Genomic DNA, 17,519 nt, shown 5'->3' with positions numbered 1-17,519 from the left:
TGAGTCAGGTCTGAGTCAGCCCCCTACCCAACTCAGAGAAACTTCCTGTTTCAAGATGCACCTATCCACTCTTGCCCGGTTGGGGAGTGGAGCTGGGTGCCAAGTGAAGACGGGGGTGGGGTGTCTCAGGGGACAACAGTCCTATGCCAGAAAGGTGTGTTGGGAGGGAGGGAGGGAGCAAGCGAGGTCGGGGGGTCAGCCCTCCCTGCGAAGTTCCTCCCCGAGCAGCTGGGAGGCCTTCTGCAGCTCCTCTCGCACCTGCTTCAGCTGCTCCGTGCTGTGCTCCTGGTGAGACCCAAGGCGAGGGGCGCTCTGTACCCACCTTTATGGCAGGCAACCGGCCTCAGTGGTTTGCTTATGAATGTGGGTGGGCCATGCGAGTTCTGAGAAGGGCAGCCCCACAGGGGTCAGTCTTGTCACGGTGGCCACGTTGGCCTCGCACTAGACCCTCACGCCAACAGGGGCCCCACAGTGAGCAAAGGTGTCCAGTGGGACTTGTGGGTGCTGGGGTGGCTGTTTTGCTTATTGCTACCAACCACGGTGACCCTTGCTCTCTGAACCCGGCCCCAGTGGTGTCCATCTACCACCCAAGCCCACTGTTGGCAGCAGCCAGCCTGCCCACTGGGCTACATACACATGGCGCCAAGCTGGCCACCCTCTTGATGATCGCCATCATGGTTCATCGGGACCGATCCCAGTGACTCTGGGCCGTGCATAATGGCCCTTAGTTTCATACCCAGCAGCCCATTCCCACTCCCCCAGGCCCTTGGCGTGATGGCAGCGCGGCCTCGTCCACTCACCTCCCTCTCTGCAGCCTCTCCCCTCTGCTCCTCCTCCAGCTCGGCTTCTGGCTGCTGCTGGTGGTGGCGGGGGTGCAGCGAATCCTCCTGCCCCTCTCTCCCACCTCCCTTGGCCCCCTGCCACAGGCTGCGGCCCCTGCCTAGCACCCTCAGCCCCTTCTCCTCCGCCTCAAACTGGGCTGTGTCCTCGTCGCTGGCCTTCTCTGCCACCCGCTTCTGGGAGCCCCCGCCACCCTCCTGGCGCTGCTTCCACGTGTCCACAAAGGCCTCCAGGGGCCCCCTGCGCCCCTTTCCCTCGTCCTCCCCGTCCTGGGGCAGCAGGCTGTGGAGCTGCTCCCGGACGGCTTGCTCCTGGACCTCGGACTTGTGGGTCCTCTCGGCTCCCTCCTCTTCCTCCTCGTCCTTCTCCCTCACCTCCTGGCTTCTGGTCTTCCCAGTCTTGAACTCCTCACCCGGCAGACCTTTCTCCTCAGCAGACACACAGCCCTGGGGCTCCGCCCCGCACATCTCTGGTGGAAGCAAAGCCCTCTGTGCACCGAATCTGGAGGCTGGGGCCTAGGAGAGGGCTGGGACCGGGGGGGAATCCTGGAAATGCCAGCTAGCCCACGTGGAGCTGGGAACAGGAAGGGGATGGCCTTTCTCTGGGGGGAGGGTGGTGGGGTACAGGGGAAAGACTCAGAGAGGATCTGGGCTCCTGTACCTTTGTGGAGCGCCATGCAGGGGCCTCTGTGCGACTGGCCCTGGGTCAGCACCTCTGTGACCACCTCTGCCAGACAGCGGGTCAACTGGGGGCAGGGTGGAGGATCAGAGAGGAAGGAGGTGGGGAGCAGCGGAGGGGGGTGTGGAGAGATCAATTGGAGGGTTCGGTGGGAGGGGAGGGTCACGGTCATGGAGGCGGCTGGGCAGGGAGGGGTGGGGCTCCAGGTGCGCTTGGGCAGGGCCAAGGGGTCCACACAATCCTCACCACCTCCTTGGAGGGCCTGGGTGCCAGGGGAGCTGCCACAGCTGCAGAGGAGGGAGGAAGGGATGGGTGCTGGGCTCAGGCACCCCATTGCTGTCCTCGGTGCTGATGCGAGTCCAGGGAGCATCTCATAGGTTACCCCCCTCCTCCCCGCCCAGGGCACCCGCCGAGGCCTGGGGCACTCACCGGGCCCCGCCAGCAGCAGCAGGAGCACAGCGGCGGGCCCGCGGAGCGGCATGCTGGCGTCCGCACTGGAGTGCTGCCTGGGCGGCCGGCGCTGTGCGGGCCAGGGCAGCCCTTATAACCCGCGCAGGTGGGCCGGCGGGGCAGGAAATGACGTCACGGCCGCCCCCTCCCTGCCCGCGGCGCGCTGACAGCTGCGGAGCGGCCGCCTCATCGGGGACCCTCAATTATTCATGGGAGCCGAGGTGCAGGAGCCCCAGCTGGACGGCGGGGCTGCTTCCCCCAGAGCCAGCGTCTGGCTTGCCTGTAGTCTGAGCAGCACTTTCCCCCTCTGCGCACTGGGTCCCCCCAACAGGCCCCGGGTTCCTTACCTGCAGCCCCGCCCCCCTCCATGATGTCCACTCAGGCCAAAGGGTGCAGGGGGGTTTCCAGTGGCTGGATTTGGGAAGTTGACCGCCAGGCCTTTCTTCCTAACCCAGCTTAACCTGGCTGCCCCTGTCCCAATTGTCCCTGGGCCCGAGCCCACGGTGGCAGTGCCTGTGTTGGTGGGGCCCAGGCCAGGGGAGGGAAGAACTCAACCACGGAGCCACCAGTTACCCGCCCCCCAACTTTCCTTGTACATTGTGAGGATAATGTCCCTCCTGCAGCTCCGTGACCACCACCAAGGCCTCCCCACGGGTGGCAGACCCGTTTCTCCCGTCAATGGACAGCAAGCTCCTGCCCGGCTTGGGTCACGGTCATTACAGGAAAGCACTCCTTTCCACTCGGTAGGTTCCAACTCATAGTGACCCTACAGGGCAGGGTGGGGCTGCCCTATGGGTTTCCGAGACTGCAACCGGCTGGTGGGCTCAATTTGCAACCCATGCCCCCGCCACCACCAGAGCCCCTTTATGCTCAGGGCGGTGCCCGGCAGCGGTCCCATTCCTGCCTGGCGGGTTCATTCCAGCAACTTTAATTGCGCACTGACTGTGTGCCAGGCCTGTGCCTGAGCTCCGTCCCTCTCGGAGTGGCCTTTGGGGGGAGGGGGGGCACAGGCAGGTTTACATCTGCTACAGGAAGCACACAGCCGTGGTGCATCAAATGGACACACAGATTCCTAAGGTGCCTGGACTCAGTGGCGGGGAGCTACTCCATCCCATAGTCCAAGAGAAAGTGTTCTTGTTGCTAGGTGCTGTCCAGTTGTCCCGACCCGCAGCGACCCTGTGCACAACAGGAGCACTGCCCGCCCCTATGCCATCCTCCCAACTGTCCCTGGGCCCGAGCCCATGGTGGCAGGCACAGGGTCAGTCCATCTGGAGGGCCTTCCTCTTTTCCACCAGCCATGCCTGCACTGTACCAGGCATGCCGCCCTTCTCCAGGGACTGGTCGTCCAGACATGTCCCAAGTATGTACTCTTGCCTCTAAGGGAGTATCCTGGCCAGAGCGGTTCCTACTCTAGGCAGGGGCACGGTCAATATGCTTCGCCAGCACCACGAGTCAAACGTATCCATCCTTCTTCAGTCTCCCATCCGAGGTCTAGCTTCCCCTGCTGGGTCAGGCGCCGCCGTCCTCAGTGCCACCCTGGCTCTCCAACATGTCAGGGTGGGCTTGCGTGGCAGCTTTGCCCAGTGCAAGCTGCCATTTGCTCTCATTGCGGCTTCCATGGGCACTGGTTGTGGACCCGGGCAGGAGCCCCCTTGGACGCTCCAGGAGGCAGTAGACTCGCTCATACACATGGTGACCCCTGTGGCATTCCAGGGCTGTAGAAAGCCCGCCTGGTGGTTTTGAAGTGCTGGCCATTTGGACTGCGGCCCAACACGTCAACCAGGACACCACCAGAGACAGGGCGGGGCTGTAGAACAGACAGGTGGGCACACCCTGAGAATAATCTGAAGGACTGCATGTGGGCGGGGGGGGGGGAGGGGAGAGGAGAGCACTGGAGAGGATGGCTCTGGTTACAGAGATTGGGGGTGCCTGGAAGCGTGAGTCGTGGGGAAAACACGGCTGGTGCTTGGCCTCACTGTCTGGGGTGATGGGCAGGTGGTGAGCTGTGCTGAGGAAGGGGCAGTGGGGTGGCAGCTGAGGGCTGGAGTGGACACCAGGGTTGGAGCAGAGAAGCCATGGGAGGGGACTGCCTGGGCTCAGAGAGGACCTGGCACTCTCCCTTTCCCTAGTGGCACTGGCACCTGATCTACCCTCTGTGTCCCCTGGGGGTGGCAGGGCACATTTGTCACAGCCATGCCCCCCCACCTTCTGATGAGGTAGCACCTCTTAGTGACTGCCCACACTGGCCCACAGACCCATAAGCCTTTGTTCTGACCATTTATTGGGGGCTTTCTCCTTCGTATATGGGGCCAGAGGCAGGAAAGGGGGAGCAGGGAGAGAGGGAGGCTGCTCCCCTCCCCCATCTCCAGACCACCCACTTCGGGCTCACTGACTGGCTCTGGGGTCAGGTAGGGAGTCAAGAGAGGTGGACGCTGGAGTCAGGCAGGTTCCAGGCATCGGGGTGCACTGGCACCGGGAGGCAGCTCGGTCCCTCTGATAGCCACGTGGGTGGTTCCCCAGCTCAGGCCCGGCTGCCCGGGTGCGTGGGCTTCCGGGGCTGGTTGGGGCCGATGTACTGGAGCAGCGGGTGGGTGGGAGCCGTGATCCGATCGATACCCAGGTAGGGTTGCAGGGCGGGAGGCACGAGGACCGAGCCGTCCTGAGGGCAAAGCAGTTCTCAGAACAATGCCCGTGGCCTCGTCTCCCTACCTGCCGCTCAGCTGGGGCATCCCGTCCCTCACCTTCTGTTGAAAGGTCTCCAGGATGGCGATGAGGAGGCGGGGGACTGCGCAGGCTGTGGCGTTCACCTGGGGGGGGGCGGGGAAGGGCCCTCAGAACTGGGTCCTGGGCCGGGCCGGCCGCTGGGGGTAGGCAGGGGGTGGGTGAGGGGGTGCATCCCTCACCGTGTGGGCAAAGCACAGATCCCCAGCCTCTTCCGCCTGGAACATGATGTGCAGCCGGCGGCTCTGGAAGTCCGTGCAATTGGATGCACTAGTGACCTGGGAGTGGTGGGGGTCAAAGGTCCAGCTGTGGGGGCTGTCCCGGCCTCTCTCCTGGGCCTGTGTGCAGCCCCCTGCCTGGGGTCCTGGAGACAGGGGCTCACCTCTCCGTAGCACCCGCGGCCTGGCATCCAGGCTTCGATGTCAAACTTGCGGTAGGCGGGCAGGCCCAGCTCCTGAGTGGGCATGTCCAGGACCCTGTCAGGCCAGGTGATAGGGGAAGTCGAGGGGGAGGAGACAGGCAGAAATGGAGGTGATGAAGAGCAGGGGGAAGCAGCAAAGCGGGCAAGGCCCAAATGTGCTGCCCTGGATCGGGTGGTTCTAACGCACAGGGACAGGGTAGAACAGCCTGGGACTCTTGAGGGGAGTGGAAAGCCCCATCTTTCTCCCAGACTTGGCAGTGCACACCAGTGAGGAGGGGGTAACAGGCAAGAGGTAAAAGGGCATGTGGCTGGGGCAACCAGCTCTCAGGGCCATTCTTGGCTCCCTGAGAGCGCCAAGCTTGGTGCTGGGCGGCACAGAAAAGGGCCACCTCCCTCATCTCGGTCGTTGTTGATGGGCTACTCCCTCACAGGGAAGCTGGCTCCCTCCCCAGCCCTCCCCACATGGGGGCAGTGCACATGAAGGGAACACCCAGGGATCGGGAAGGGGCAGCAGGAGGGGTGAGCTCCGTGTCCAGCAGTGGGACGCCCTTATCCTTTGTGGAGCCCTGGTGGGGATGGCGGGGAGGCGTTGGGCTGCCAACCACACGGCTGGCAGTTCCAAGCCGACAAGGGGTCCCCAGGAGAGAGCTGAGGCTGTCATACACCCCCCACCCCCCGCAAGCTCCGTGGTGGGTGTGGGGCAGGGAGGTGGTTCCAGAAGGGGTGGACAGTTTACACCTAGCTGGCCCTGCCCCCGCCTTTCCCCTCCCTCTCCACACCGGAAGTGCAAGCCCAGCTCCGTCAGGATTTCCATCTGAAGCGACAGGAAGTGCTCCAGCAGCTGCGCGCTCTGTTCCAGTCCAGGACCAGTCACCCCAAACATCTCCACCTGGGCAGGGTGGCACAGGGGTGCAGGGGTCAGGGGTCCTGGACTGTTGGGGTGGCCCCTGCCCCCTCCCAGGGTATACCAACCTTGGTGAAGTGGTGCACGCGGTACAGCCCCCGGGGGTCCTTTGCTGTGTCCGTCTCAGCGCGGTAGCAGGTGCTGGAACATACCATCCTGTGGGAGGGAGGGGGGAGCTAGGCGGGGGAGCGGATGAGAGAACCATTGGTGGACCTAGGTCTTAGGGAGCTCGATGTCACCTTACTGGCAGGTCCCTGGAGGCCACGGTGTGGTCCATGAAGTAGCCTGGGAGGAGAAAGGGGGCGGGGCGGGGTCAGCTGGGGTCTGTCGCTGTGGGAAGCAGAAGGCAGCCCCTCGGTCTGCAGTAGACAACTCACAGAGCTGTCTGGGTTGGCCCTGAAGCTGCGGAACTGCCCTGGGCAGGGAGTCCCAGTCCCCCCAGCTGTCTTCCCACAATCCCCCATCCCGGGAAGGGCGCAGCGCTGGTCCCCATGGCCCCGGCACTGCTCACCTGCAAGCCCCACCTCTGCTGTCCCGGCCAGGTGGAGGTCCTCGAATCGGGAGGGGTCGATGTTGTAAATCTGAGAAGGGCTGGCATTCGGGGTCATCCCACAGCCTTCCTGTGGCAAGGGTCAGGGTCAGGGACTCATGGGCCCCTGAAAGGGCTAAATGGCTCCGGCCTCTGACAACCCCCCCACCCCACGTCTGGTCTCAGGAACCAACCCCCCCTCCCAGCAAGGGCGGGAGGGCAGCAGCGCTTCACTCACAAACACGGCTCCTCGCAGGAGGTCTGGCACCGTCATGGGGGTGAAGCCCTGTGGGGGGGAGAAGGTCAGGGGAGGAGCAGGGGCAAGATCATTCTCAGGCCTGTAGAAGGGGCACTGTGGAGCACCAAGGACTCCCTGTCCCCTCACATGTCAACCCCTCAAGGGGAAGCAAGGCAGGGCCCTGTATCCCTCCCGATGACATCCCTGTCTGCTGTTCCCCAAGGTTGCCCCAGCTCACCCCAGAGAGAGCACGGCCGTCCATGGCTCCCCAGGGCAGCCCTCACAAGGGCCCTGGGCCTGGGGATTAGCCCTGCTACCCAAACACCCTGAAACGCACACAGGCAGTGTCCTGCTGTGGCTCAGAAGTGGGCATGGGCTGGCTGCCCACTCGCTGTGGCCTCGCCCTTGCCCACTCTCCTGCTACTCCCGTGTCCCCATCTCTACGGTGGTGACAAGGTCAGCTGTCCAGTGAGGCTGGTTTAAGAATCAGACTTGCCAGTAACACACCCAGTACTAGAGCCAGTACCAAGAGCACCCCTCATCCCCCCAGCTGCCTGCCCCTCCTGGCCCGCACCTGGCCCACGAGTTTGCTGAGCGTGAAGTTAACCAGGCCGTGCTGCAAGAGCGCCCCGGCCCCGCACAGGTAATAGGAGCGGTGTCCAGACACGTGGGACAGGCGCCTGGGAGAGACAGGCGGACAGGTGGGTGCATGGTGGGGCAGGTGGCAGGGGGAGTGGGAGGAGGGACAGGGACTCAACACCCAGGGGTGGAGGCCCAGCTGTGAGGCAGGGCCGGGGCATCAAATATTCATGCCAGGGTGCGGTTCTGCGGCTGCACACCCCACGCAGAGCCCGAGGCAGGAGCTGGGTGCCAGCTGTCAGGGCAGGGAGGGTGGGAGAGGGGCTCACTTCTGCCGGATGATGCCCAACTTCTCGCCGATTTCCAGGTGACCCCGGGGGTGGAAGGAGAAAGCTGGAGGTGAACAAGGAACGAGGGGCACGTGTTATGTAATTCCCAACGGAAAACACACATGGCGACGCTGAAAAGAACCAGCCGAGAGGCATGGGGACCCAAGGGGCAGTGGAAGATGGGATTCCAGATCCGAAATGAGGAGGAAGCCTGAGAGGGAATGTGAAGAAAAACAGAGAAGGAACCAGAGAGAGGAGAGCAGGTAGGGAGAAGGGGGAAACAGAAAGGCAGAGACAGAGACACAGAGACAGAGATGAATACGGTGGAAATTGGATCAAACACAGGCTCCCCCATGTGCACGCTCACCGCCAACACCCATGCACACACATTTGTGTGCACACATGTGCATGTGCCCCCAGAAGAGAAGGGCAGGAAAGCCCAATGGAGAGAGACAGAGGGAGAGACGGAACAAAGGCCCAGGGCTGCTCCTCAGGGGCAGCGAGAGGCCAGAGGGCAGGAGACTGCAGGCCCCTCCCCCACCAGCAGGGGTCACTGGGCATGTCCGCCTCCCACCCCTGGGCGGTGGCCCACCTGGTTTGTCTCCAACGACGTGGAGCACCCGGGCCTGGCTTTCATCCCCGACCGGCTGCAAGGAGAGAGCGGGCGTCACGGGGATGGTGTCACCAGGTGGCCGGCCTCCCCGATGCCCGCTTGGCACTCACCACGTCGGGGTGGGTCTGGTTGGGCAGCCTGAGCGCTCGCAGGTAGAACTGCTCCTTGAGCTGGGCCTCCTTGGAGTACAAGGGGGTCAGCTGTTTCCGGATCTCCCGGCCCCGGCCTCGCAGAGCCTGATACTGGGGGTCCTGGAGGCAGGGCAAGCGGGGTCAGCTGGGGGTGGAGGCAGGTGGAAGCTCTGGGCAAACACTGATGGGCTCTGAGGTTGGAGCCCTGGTGGCGTTGTGGTTACACTGGGCTGCGGGGCTCTCTGCTCCCGTAGAGAGCTGCGGTCTCGGAACGGCACAGGGCAGTCCTACTCTGTCCTGTAGGGTCTCCCATGAGCTGCATCAACTCCATGGCAGGTACTTTGGTTTGGTTTTCTTGGTCCATTGGCCCGCCCCTGCATTTTCTCTCTCCACCACATGGGAGCATGCCCACGTGGAGCATCCCACTGCCCTGGGCACAGGGGTCAGCTGGAGAGACAGACATGCCTGGGGAGACTCAGCCCCCAGGGGCTCTGACTGGAGCCATCAGGGAAGTGGTCATCTATGAGGCTGGTCTCCCTACCCCAAGCTGTGCTAGACAGCAGGGCTAGGAATGAAAGGTAACTAGAACCAGGACATGGAGATGAGCCTAGATCCAGCCGCACCTGAAGCCAGTTCTCAGGTTCATGAATTAATGTCGTCTTTAGTTTTCCTTAACCTGTTGGCACTGTTTTCTGTCACACTAAGGAATCGTGACTGGGAAGGCCTCCTCCCTGCCTGCCCCTGCTCCGGGGACAGGAGCCCGCCTGCACCCCCACCCCGCCCACGTACCTGCTGCACCTGCCCATTGTCTTGGCTTTCCTGGCAGAAGGGAGGCCGAGGTGGTGGGTGATGGGGTGGATGAAGCAGAGTAGGGAGGAGAGAAAAGGAGGGGTCAAACGTTAAACAGGACAGAGGGGCCAGAATCCCCGGGTGTGGCTGGGCCCCTCCTCCCTGTGACTCGGGTCCCCTATTTGTAAAGCTGGGGGGAGGCAGGGCAACAGGAGCACAGTCGTCTCCTCACAACCCCCCTCTTGAAGTTGGCGGCACTGTCACCCTCGTTTGCAGATGAGGACACTGAGACTCAGAGACCAGGTCAGGGACCCGGGCTGGGGGTGCTGGGGAGAGCCTCAGAGCAGTCGACCCCAGGGCCACATGCCAGCATCCACACGATTGGCGCGCCTGTCTCCCAGGAGCCCCGTGCTCACCAGCAGCTCACGCACGGCTTCAGCCACGGCCCCCTTCTCCTCCTCCAGGTCCCGGATCTGCTCCTGTAGCTTCCTCAGCTCCTGCCACGCTGAAATCTAGGGGTGGACATTCCAGGGGAGATGGTGAAGCTGCTGCTGCCCGTTCCTGCTGGAACCTGGCCTCACTGACCACCAGGACCTGTGGTGGGATGGGCCAGAAGTGCCTCCCTGCCCCCCACCCCTTCTGTTCCTTCAGGGGGATGGTCAGAACTCCCTGATGTTCAGCTGGAATTAAGTTGAATGTTACTGTGTCCCTCTGGTGGTGTGGTGGTTATGGGTTAGGTCAGCGGTTTGAGACCCTCCAGGCTGCTCTGCAGGGAAAAGAGGCGGGCGCGGCGTTCTGCTCCGCTAAAGAGAGACCCCCGGGGAGAGCTCCACCCTGTTCTGTAAGGTCGCTGGGTGCTGGAAGGACTCCATGGTGGTCCCTGTGTTTGGTTTATAGCCGCTTGCACCCGTCACTTTCTCACACTGTAACCGTCACCACAGAGCACCTTCCCGAGTTCTGAGTCCTTCCTGCTTGCAAATCATGGGTCCGACAGGGAATAACGCCCACATTTGGAGCCATTTGGTCTGAAGTGCAGAAGGCCTGGGGACTCGTGGGTTTGGGGCTGGGGTCTGAAGCGAGGGCCATCTTGTGGACACCTGTGCCCTCCACCTGTGAAGTGTGGCCCAATTCTGGCCCGAACTCCTGGCAGTGCGACTCTGGGTCATCCCCTTAAAGCCAAAGGCCCCAACCTGGGCTTTCTCGTTTTCACTTCCCTTGAGCTGGAAGATGGACTTTGAGGGGAGCTGATGAAGACAACATCCCGGAAGGAGAGCAAAAGAGGGACGGAACTTGGGATGCTGATGGACATGTGTGCAAAGTCAGCCTGTCAGCCAGGCCCACGCGTCCGTCTTGGTGACCGAGAGCGAGGCAGCCTCCCTTCCTCGTGGCGACTGTGGAAGCTAATCTTCCAGTTGCAAAACCAGTGGGAGAAGGAGATGAGAAGAGACTCTTGCTCCACCGGCTCCTAGTTCCTGGGGGACAATGACTCCCTGTGAGCCTGGATCCCTTGGAAAATTCCTTTGCCCTCTCTGACTGGTTTGCACACTGTCCCCTCTCCCTGGGCGTGATGAGGCCAAAGGAGGAGAGCAGGCCACACACAGAATGCTTTGCTGCCCACCTGACGGCTTGCCCTTACTGTCCCCTGGACGCTTAGCACTCACCTAAATCTGCTCTTCTCCTCTGCAGGGACAGCCCTCCTGGGCTCCTAATCCCCCTAGTCCAGAGTCCTGGGCCTCAATCTTGGATGCCTCCTCCTCACCATCCTGATCCTGACTCATCCCAGGCCTGTCATCTCCTACAGCAGCGGTTCTCAACCTGTGGGTCGAGACCCTTCAGGGGGGAGGGGGTGTGTCAAATGACCCTCTCAAAGGGATAGCCTAAGACCATTGGAAAACACATATTTCTGATAGTCTTAGGAACCGAGACACTGCTACCCTGTCTCCAGGTGGGTCTGCCCACATGCAGATACGCCCACCTATGAGCACCGGGTGTGAAGACTGTTACCCATGCTACACCATGCTTCAAGACAACATGTCATTGATTTGTCACTAGGGATAAATATTTCACAATATAGAATGACACATTATTTTTGTGATTAATCACAATGCTTTACTTATGTTCAATTTGTAACAAAGAAAATAAACCCCCGCACATCAGATATTTACACTATGATTCATAACAGTAGCAAAATTACAGTTATAAAGTAACAACAAAAATAATAATTTTATGGCTATCAGGGGCTCCAGTGGGAAGAGAACGCTTTGAAAATGATGGCGGCTTACGTGCAAATGTGCTTGGCACACTGGGTGAATGCATCGATTGTGATGAGATGTAAGAGGCCCAATAGAAGTATTAAAAAATTCAAGTTAAAAAAATCTATGGTTGGGGGTCCCACCATATGAGGAACTGTATGAAAGGGTCGCGGCCTGAGGAAGATTGAGAACCACTGTGCTAGAGGAACCCTGCCCCCGTCTCTCACCCAATCCAGACAAAGTTCTCTTACGTTTCTCTTCCGCTAAAGGCATTCATGCCTCCCAGTGAGCACAGAGCACATGTCCAACCACGGCCTGCACAGCCGCGTGCCACACCCGTCATACTGTGGACTCTAAGTATTGGTTTTTAAGTTCTGGGATCCCCAAATTCCAGCCCCCCGCCATCGACTCGATTCATATCACCCTACAGGGCAGACTAGCACTCCTCCTTAGGGTTTCTGAGACTCGATCGTTTCCTGTGGAGCACACGGTGGGTTTGAACTACTGGCCTTGCAGTTAGCAGCCCAATGTGTATGTACTCTACAGAGCCACCGGGTTCCTTGGGATCTACTGGTAGCAGGGTACATGGATGCGACATCTTTAAACCAGCATTTTAAAATGAAATAGGATACAAGTTTCAAAATATGACTGTGTCATCACCCATGGGAAGTCCAGGAATGGTTAACAAAACTTTCCCTTCAAGTTTGAGTGGGTGCGTACCAGGCCCAGATGTGAAATGCACTTCTTCCCCGTGGCCATGAAACCCCCCGGGGTTTTCTGAAGCGGTGTGAGACTCTAAATTATGTACACCGCACAACCGCCAGAGCACAGCTGTGTGCCCCACGGCTTTGCCAAGCGCTGGTTCTCATCAGCGGACTGCCAGGCCTTTCTTCCAAGGAACCAGAGAGGGCTCACACCTTCCACCTCTCAGTGCGCGGCTGGGATCATGAAGCAGCTGCAACTTCCAGCAATTCCCTACATTCCCTGCAGATCTATCAACTGCAACCGCACACTGTCCTTCCTCCGGGCATCTGGATTCACTGGCCCTCCACCTGGACCACTCACTCTAGTTCCCAACTAAGCCTCACATACCCCAGCCATCCTTGTCCAATGCCACCTCCTCTCAGCAGCCTGCTTGGGCAGTCCCCCACTTTTTCTTCACAGCCTTTGGCGGACCTTATAATCATACATTTAGAATGGGATGTGACATGTCTCTCTTCCACCAAGCGAACTCGGCTAGCACGGCAGGGAGTTCAGAGTGTGGACTTTGGAGCCAGGCAGCAGGGGCTCCAAATTTCCTGCTCTGCCACTTACCAGTTGTGTGGCGCTGGTACGTTACTGAACTTCCCTGAGCCTTAATTTCCCCTCTGGAAAAAAAAATGGGGGAAATAAGGGCACTTACCTCACAGGGCTGTCCCCCAAATGAAATGAGCCTCATCTGTATAAAGGAGCCCTGGTGGTGCAGTGGGTTAGGCACTAGGCTGCCAATTGCAGGTTTGGTGGTTCAAACCCACCGGCTACTCCATGGGAGAAAAATGAGGCTGTCGGCTCATGTAAAGCTGCAGTCTGAGACTCCTGGAAGTGGGAATCAACTCGGTGGCAGTTGGCTTGGTTTGGCATTTCAAGATAGATACAGTATGTAGAAAAGGGTGCACTTGGGGACCCCCAGTCTCTTCAGTCCCCCCCAGGAGGGTTTACTCTACAATGATGTGGAAATTCCTGGCACAGGGCCCTAGCGTAAGCTATTCTACTTGTGAAATTGCTAACGGTTTCATTGCCAACATTCATTGTCTTAGTCTTCTCACCGCCATCGTCGATACTGACTCATCACCACCTTAGAGGACTGGGTAGAACTGCCCCTGTGAGTGTCCCAGACCTTAACTGTTTATCTTAGGTAGTTTCAGCATAGGGATGGGGAATGTCCATTAACGCCTGCCCAGAGAGCCAAACACGGGAACAAGGAGCAGCGCACTGCACAGGCTCAGAGGTCTAGGTATCCCGCCGGTAGGCATGGGTGGGCGCTAAACCTGGATTGGCCCACCTAGGCCAGGTGAATTCAATTCAGCCAATGGGGTCTTCGATCAGGGGACATCCACCAGCCTCCCTGTGGAATCCTTGAAAAGGCAGGAGCCCAGAGTTGAGACACACACTTTTGTCTGTGATGCTGAGCAGTTCTGCCAGGCTGCATGGTGGGGAGGAGTCCTACGGGGGCCGTGTAAACCAGAAACTTCTTCTAACTCTCATAAAACTCACTTGGATCACGAGCCATGCTTCGGCGTGAATTCTTTCTCGCGCGGGGCCAAGGACTGAGGTATAACTCTAGCTCCAGAGAGATCTAACTTGTACTGGAGCAGAAAGCCCCGTCTTTCTCCCGAGATGCAGCTAGTGGTGTCGAACTGCCAACCTTGAGATTGCAGTCCCACGTTACCACCACGCCACCTTGGTGTCCCATAAATGTCTCCTGATGGAAGCACGCATTTACTTATCTATTTAACGACCTGCCACTTGTGGGGAAGGTGCAAAGCTCTAACGTTCGCTGCCCGGGGGCGAGCCTCCCCTGCGCCTCAGATTCACCCGACCTCGCGCTTCCTTTCCTGGCCCCCGGGTAAGCCTGGTCGCCTTCAGTTTTGGCGCGCCCTGTCCACGAGCCTATTACGAATGTCCAAGACACGGGAGGCATCTTTAGCACAGAAACTGGGTAGAACGAAAACTCCCGCGTTAAATCAGCCCCCAGAGGGAGAGCAGCAAGCCGTCACGTGCCACTCGCAAAGCGCAGCCGCTAAGCAAGCGCGCCGGCCGCCCGCGCAAGCGCACTCACGATGGCGGGCAGGTCGTCCGGCCGCAGCTCCCCCTTGCGGAACTCCAGCGCGCGCGCGGCCGCCTCCGGGCATGCGCAGAGCCGCTCCATGTCCAGTTGAGGGAGCGCGCTGTAGCCCTCGCGCGCGTGCTCATACAGGAGGTTCCGGTCCTGCTTCTCCGTCGCGAAATTTCTCTTTTGGTTCTCGGGGCAGGCGCGGCCTGCTCTGGACCAGAGGCCCCGACCAGCCAGCCACGGCCACAAGCGCCGCGCGATGGACGCAGCCATCTTGGGAGAGGGGCACAGAGACACTCCCCCCTGGTCCCGCCCCCTCCGCCCGGAGACCAATTGCCAAGCAGCTGTGCGGCCCGACACGAGCCAATCGGACCCCTTCCTGAGAGAAAGGTCGGGACGATGTGCCGCAAAGCAGTTCCCTGGGGCTCGATGACCGAGATCGACACTACGTTTGACCAATCGGCGCCCGAGCCCGCCCCCTCTCGGCAGAACCAGCCAATTCCCGACTGTATCGCCTCCGGAAGTGGCTAGAGACCGGATTCAGCGTGTCTGCAGACCTCGGTAGGGTCGGTGAGGACGGCGGCCCTGGTGCTCCTTACCTCTCTGGGGCTCTCCGGTGCTCCCTCTCCCCCGGGTGGGAGCGGTTGGGCTCCCGGACCCAACTCCGAGTGAGGCTAACTTTACAGAAAGACGTCCTGCCAGCAGCGTGCGGGGTTGTGGTGAGATCCTTAGAGGGACTTCTTAGATTGAGAGGAAATTGGACCCCTAGCTTCACGAGGGCCGCTTTTTAAGTCTCTCATCCCCTAACACAGGGCGGCAGGATGTCGTGGTCCGGCCTCCTGAGTGGTCTGCACAGGTCCCTGAGCTGCGGTAAGTGGAGCCCGGGAGGGTTGCGGATTGTGGGGCTTATGAAGCAGTCAACCCCGAGGGCCCGTGGGGAGCCTAGCGAGTCCCAGTTCGGCAAAATCACTCAGCGCATCAGCAAATATTTACGTATTCAGTACCTTCCTTGGGTTGGGATTGCGTTTCAGATGTGGCCCCATCTCACCGAGGGTCAAAGGCGCCACAGGCTCAACGGTCTGATTTCTCTACAGCCCACTATGTGTCACAAGGTGTCGCAGTGGTTAAAGGCGCTGGCACCTACCCGCAAGATCCGCAGTTCGAACCCACCAGCTGCTCCACGGGAGAAAGACGAAAGGCTTGCTCCGCCCAGAAAGAGTTACAGTCTCAGAATCCCATAGGGGCAATTCTCCCCAGTCCTAGAGGGTCGCTATGAGTTGGAAGTCAGTCGATGGCAGTGGGTTTGGTTTCTTGCAGTGCCCTCTGGTGGGTAAGCAGTGGACTGCTAACCATGAAGTTCTGTCACTTCACAGGGTAACGAGGCTGTCTACTCCCATCAAGTCTAAAGTCTGGGGAAACCAGGGTCCAGCTCTACCCTGCCCTAGAGGGTAGCGAGTGGGGACTGACCAAAGGGCCAGGAGCCCTGTTAGTACAGTGGATTGCAAGTCGGGCATGCTAACGAAAGGTCAGCAGTTCGAATCTACTAACAGCTCTGTTGGAGGAAGATGGGGCTGTCTATCCCATAGATACACAAAGGGACAGTTCTCTCTTAGGGGGCTGCTCTGAGGCCAAACCACCAGTGCGCTGGCACAGTAATGCCCCCCTGCCCTATTTCCCCAGGCCTGGCGCTGGCTCCCCGCCTCTGGGCCACCCGCCCCATGGCCACCCTGAACCAGATGCACCGCAAGGGACCCCCGAAGCGGCCGCCCCGCAGCTTGGGTCCGACAGGGGGACGGCCACAGCTGAAGGGCGTAGTCCTGCGCACCTTCACGCGCAAGCCCAAGAAGCCCAACTCTGCCAACCGCAAGTGCTGCCGGGTACGGCTCAGCAACGGCCAGGAGGCCGTCTGCTTCATCCCCGGGGAGGGCCACAGCCTGCAGGAGCACCACGTCGTCCTGGTGCAGGGCGGCCGCACCCAGGACCTGCCGGGTGTCAAGCTCACTGTCGTGCGGGGTAAATATGACTGTGGCCACGTGCAGAAGAAGTAACCGCGGTGCAGAGACCCAACTGGACAGGAGCCTTCCGCCCTGGGCTCCAGCATCCAAGCCAGGATTATAATGTGGCTCCGTCTCTCACATCAGGACCACTGGTAGCCCATGGGGTTGTGGGCAAGAGTGAGAAAGGCCACCAGGCTTCTGCCCAGACCTCCAGGAGCCTCCAAGGGTAGTGGGCGTGGGCATTCTGTACTGCCACCTGCTGGGAGGGGCTGTTACAAACCCAGATCACCCACTACCATGATAGGAATGCTGCCTTAAGCTGTATTGGTAGCTTGGTATAGACCAGTGATTTTCAACTTTCCTAATGCCATGACCCTTTAATACAGTGCCTCATGTTGCGGTGACCCCAACCATAAAATTATTTTCGTTGCTACTTCATTACTGTAATTTTGCTGTTAAATGAATCATAAATATCTGATAGGCAGGATGTATTTTCATTGTTACAAATTGAACATAAAGCATAATGATTGATCACAAAACAATATGTAATTATATATTTGTGTTTTCCGATGGTCTTAGACGACCCCTGTGGAAGGGTCGTTCAACTCCCAAGGGGTCTTGACTCACAGGTTGAGAACTGCCGGTATAGACTCCACTGTTTCCTTTCCCATAGTATTCCCCTTGTTCTGGAAACTTCTGGAAGGTTAAATGAGATGGCCCATGTGTGGGATATGCCAAGAGAGTAACTTTTCAGCTCTGGCGTCCAGTAGACTAGGGTCCCAGTTACTCCTCCCCCTCCTTTCCAGTCTGGACTGGTGTGATTGTGGTACTGCCACCATTCCCTATGACTATCAGACCCAGGCTGACCTAGGTTCAAATCCTGCTGCCACCCCTTTATTATTGGGTGACAGAGTGTGTTTGGTGACCCTGCTAGGTCTGCCTCACCACCCCTTCCCCGAAAGTGGCACTTGGCGTCAGACTGGCTTCAGGGGCAATGTGAGGATTGAGGTGAGCACCCACCGGCCCTGGCGGATATGGGAGCTGTGCTCACCCTCTGTCTCTCTTTGCCCCGAGGAGTGGCCCATGACCCCAAGCAGGCCATTCAAACTCCCAGCTGGCTTCCTCCAGGACCAAATGGTGTTGGTCAGGGGCCTGGCTGGGGGCTGAGAATAGGCAGGGCACGTTCCTCTCAGGGTCTCCAAGCAGCCCCAGGCCCCACACAACTCGTGTGACTGA

At 59.7% G+C, this 17,519-nt stretch overlaps 3 protein-coding genes across 5 annotated transcripts; 1 reads left to right on the top strand and 2 right to left on the bottom strand.

The window, feature by feature from the left end:
- Positions 1-51: 51 nt before the first annotated feature.
- Positions 52-2,089, bottom strand: CCER2 (coiled-coil glutamate rich protein 2). Its single transcript, XM_075537456.1, has 5 exons — positions 1,948-2,089; positions 1,765-1,805; positions 1,501-1,585; positions 801-1,309; positions 52-285 (listed from the first exon to the last, which is right to left on the bottom strand). The coding sequence occupies exons 1-5, from the start codon at positions 1,997-1,999 to the stop codon at positions 196-198; spliced, it is 777 nt and encodes a 258-aa protein (XP_075393571.1). The 5' UTR covers positions 2,000-2,089; the 3' UTR covers positions 52-195.
- Positions 2,090-3,857: 1,768 nt separating this feature from the next.
- Positions 3,858-14,597, bottom strand: SARS2 (seryl-tRNA synthetase 2, mitochondrial). The gene is made up of 16 exons (XM_075536184.1): positions 14,293-14,597; positions 9,639-9,734; positions 9,223-9,252; positions 8,413-8,553; positions 8,282-8,336; positions 7,690-7,753; positions 7,356-7,461; positions 6,782-6,829; positions 6,526-6,634; positions 6,254-6,299; positions 6,083-6,170; positions 5,890-5,999; positions 5,072-5,165; positions 4,872-4,967; positions 4,710-4,775; positions 3,858-4,627 (listed from the first exon to the last, which is right to left on the bottom strand). The coding sequence occupies exons 1-16, from the start codon at positions 14,557-14,559 to the stop codon at positions 4,490-4,492; spliced, it is 1,554 nt and encodes a 517-aa protein (XP_075392299.1). The 5' UTR covers positions 14,560-14,597; the 3' UTR covers positions 3,858-4,489.
- A 204-nt stretch (positions 14,598-14,801) lies between these two features.
- On the top strand, positions 14,802-16,819 carry MRPS12 (mitochondrial ribosomal protein S12). Of its 3 annotated transcripts, none has more exons than XM_075536189.1 (3): positions 14,802-14,847; positions 15,099-15,156; positions 15,967-16,819. In XM_075536189.1, exons 2-3 carry the CDS (start codon positions 15,108-15,110, stop codon positions 16,332-16,334), a joined length of 417 nt encoding a protein of 138 aa, XP_075392304.1. In that variant the 5' UTR covers positions 14,802-14,847; positions 15,099-15,107; the 3' UTR covers positions 16,335-16,819. The 3 variants fall into 3 exon arrangements, with proteins under 3 accessions (XP_075392304.1, XP_075392303.1, XP_075392302.1); XM_075536188.1 differs by having other exon boundaries at positions 14,829-15,005; XM_075536187.1 differs by having other exon boundaries at positions 14,829-15,156.
- Positions 16,820-17,519: the final 700 nt, after the last annotated feature.

Source organism: Tenrec ecaudatus, chromosome 18, assembly GCF_050624435.1.
Source record: "Tenrec ecaudatus isolate mTenEca1 chromosome 18, mTenEca1.hap1, whole genome shotgun sequence".
Taxonomy (NCBI): domain Eukaryota; kingdom Metazoa; phylum Chordata; class Mammalia; order Afrosoricida; family Tenrecidae; genus Tenrec; species Tenrec ecaudatus.
Note: the sequence above shows the minus strand (reverse complement) of the source record. Positions and strands in the feature narration are given on the sequence as shown.

What these genes read in the sequence shown, in the direction of transcription:
- CCER2 (XM_075537456.1), bottom strand. Translation starts at nt 1,999, where the DNA reads ATGCCGCTCCGCGGGCCCGCCGCTGTGCTCCTGCTGCTGCTGGCGGGG. An exon ending in GCTGCTGCTGGCGGGGCCCG is followed by an intron (nt 1,806 to 1,947) that starts GTGAGTGCCCCA and finishes CCTCCTCTGCAG; the next exon opens with CTGTGGCAGCTCCCCTGGCA. An exon ending in CTGCATGGCGCTCCACAAAG is followed by an intron (nt 1,310 to 1,500) that starts GTACAGGAGCCC and finishes TGCTTCCACCAG; the next exon opens with AGATGTGCGGGGCGGAGCCC.
- SARS2 (XM_075536184.1), bottom strand. Translation starts at nt 14,559, where the DNA reads ATGGCTGCGTCCATCGCGCGGCGCTTGTGGCCGTGGCTGGCTGGTCGG. An exon ending in GCGTGCACCACTTCACCAAG is followed by an intron (nt 6,000 to 6,082) that starts GTTGGTATACCC and finishes CACCCTGCCCAG; the next exon opens with GTGGAGATGTTTGGGGTGAC. An exon ending in TGGAGACCTTTCAACAGAAG is followed by an intron (nt 4,628 to 4,709) that starts GTGAGGGACGGG and finishes CTTTGCCCTCAG; the next exon opens with GACGGCTCGGTCCTCGTGCC.
- MRPS12 (XM_075536189.1), top strand. Translation starts at nt 15,108, where the DNA reads ATGTCGTGGTCCGGCCTCCTGAGTGGTCTGCACAGGTCCCTGAGCTGC. An exon ending in GCACAGGTCCCTGAGCTGCG is followed by an intron (nt 15,157 to 15,966) that starts GTAAGTGGAGCC and finishes CTATTTCCCCAG; the next exon opens with GCCTGGCGCTGGCTCCCCGC.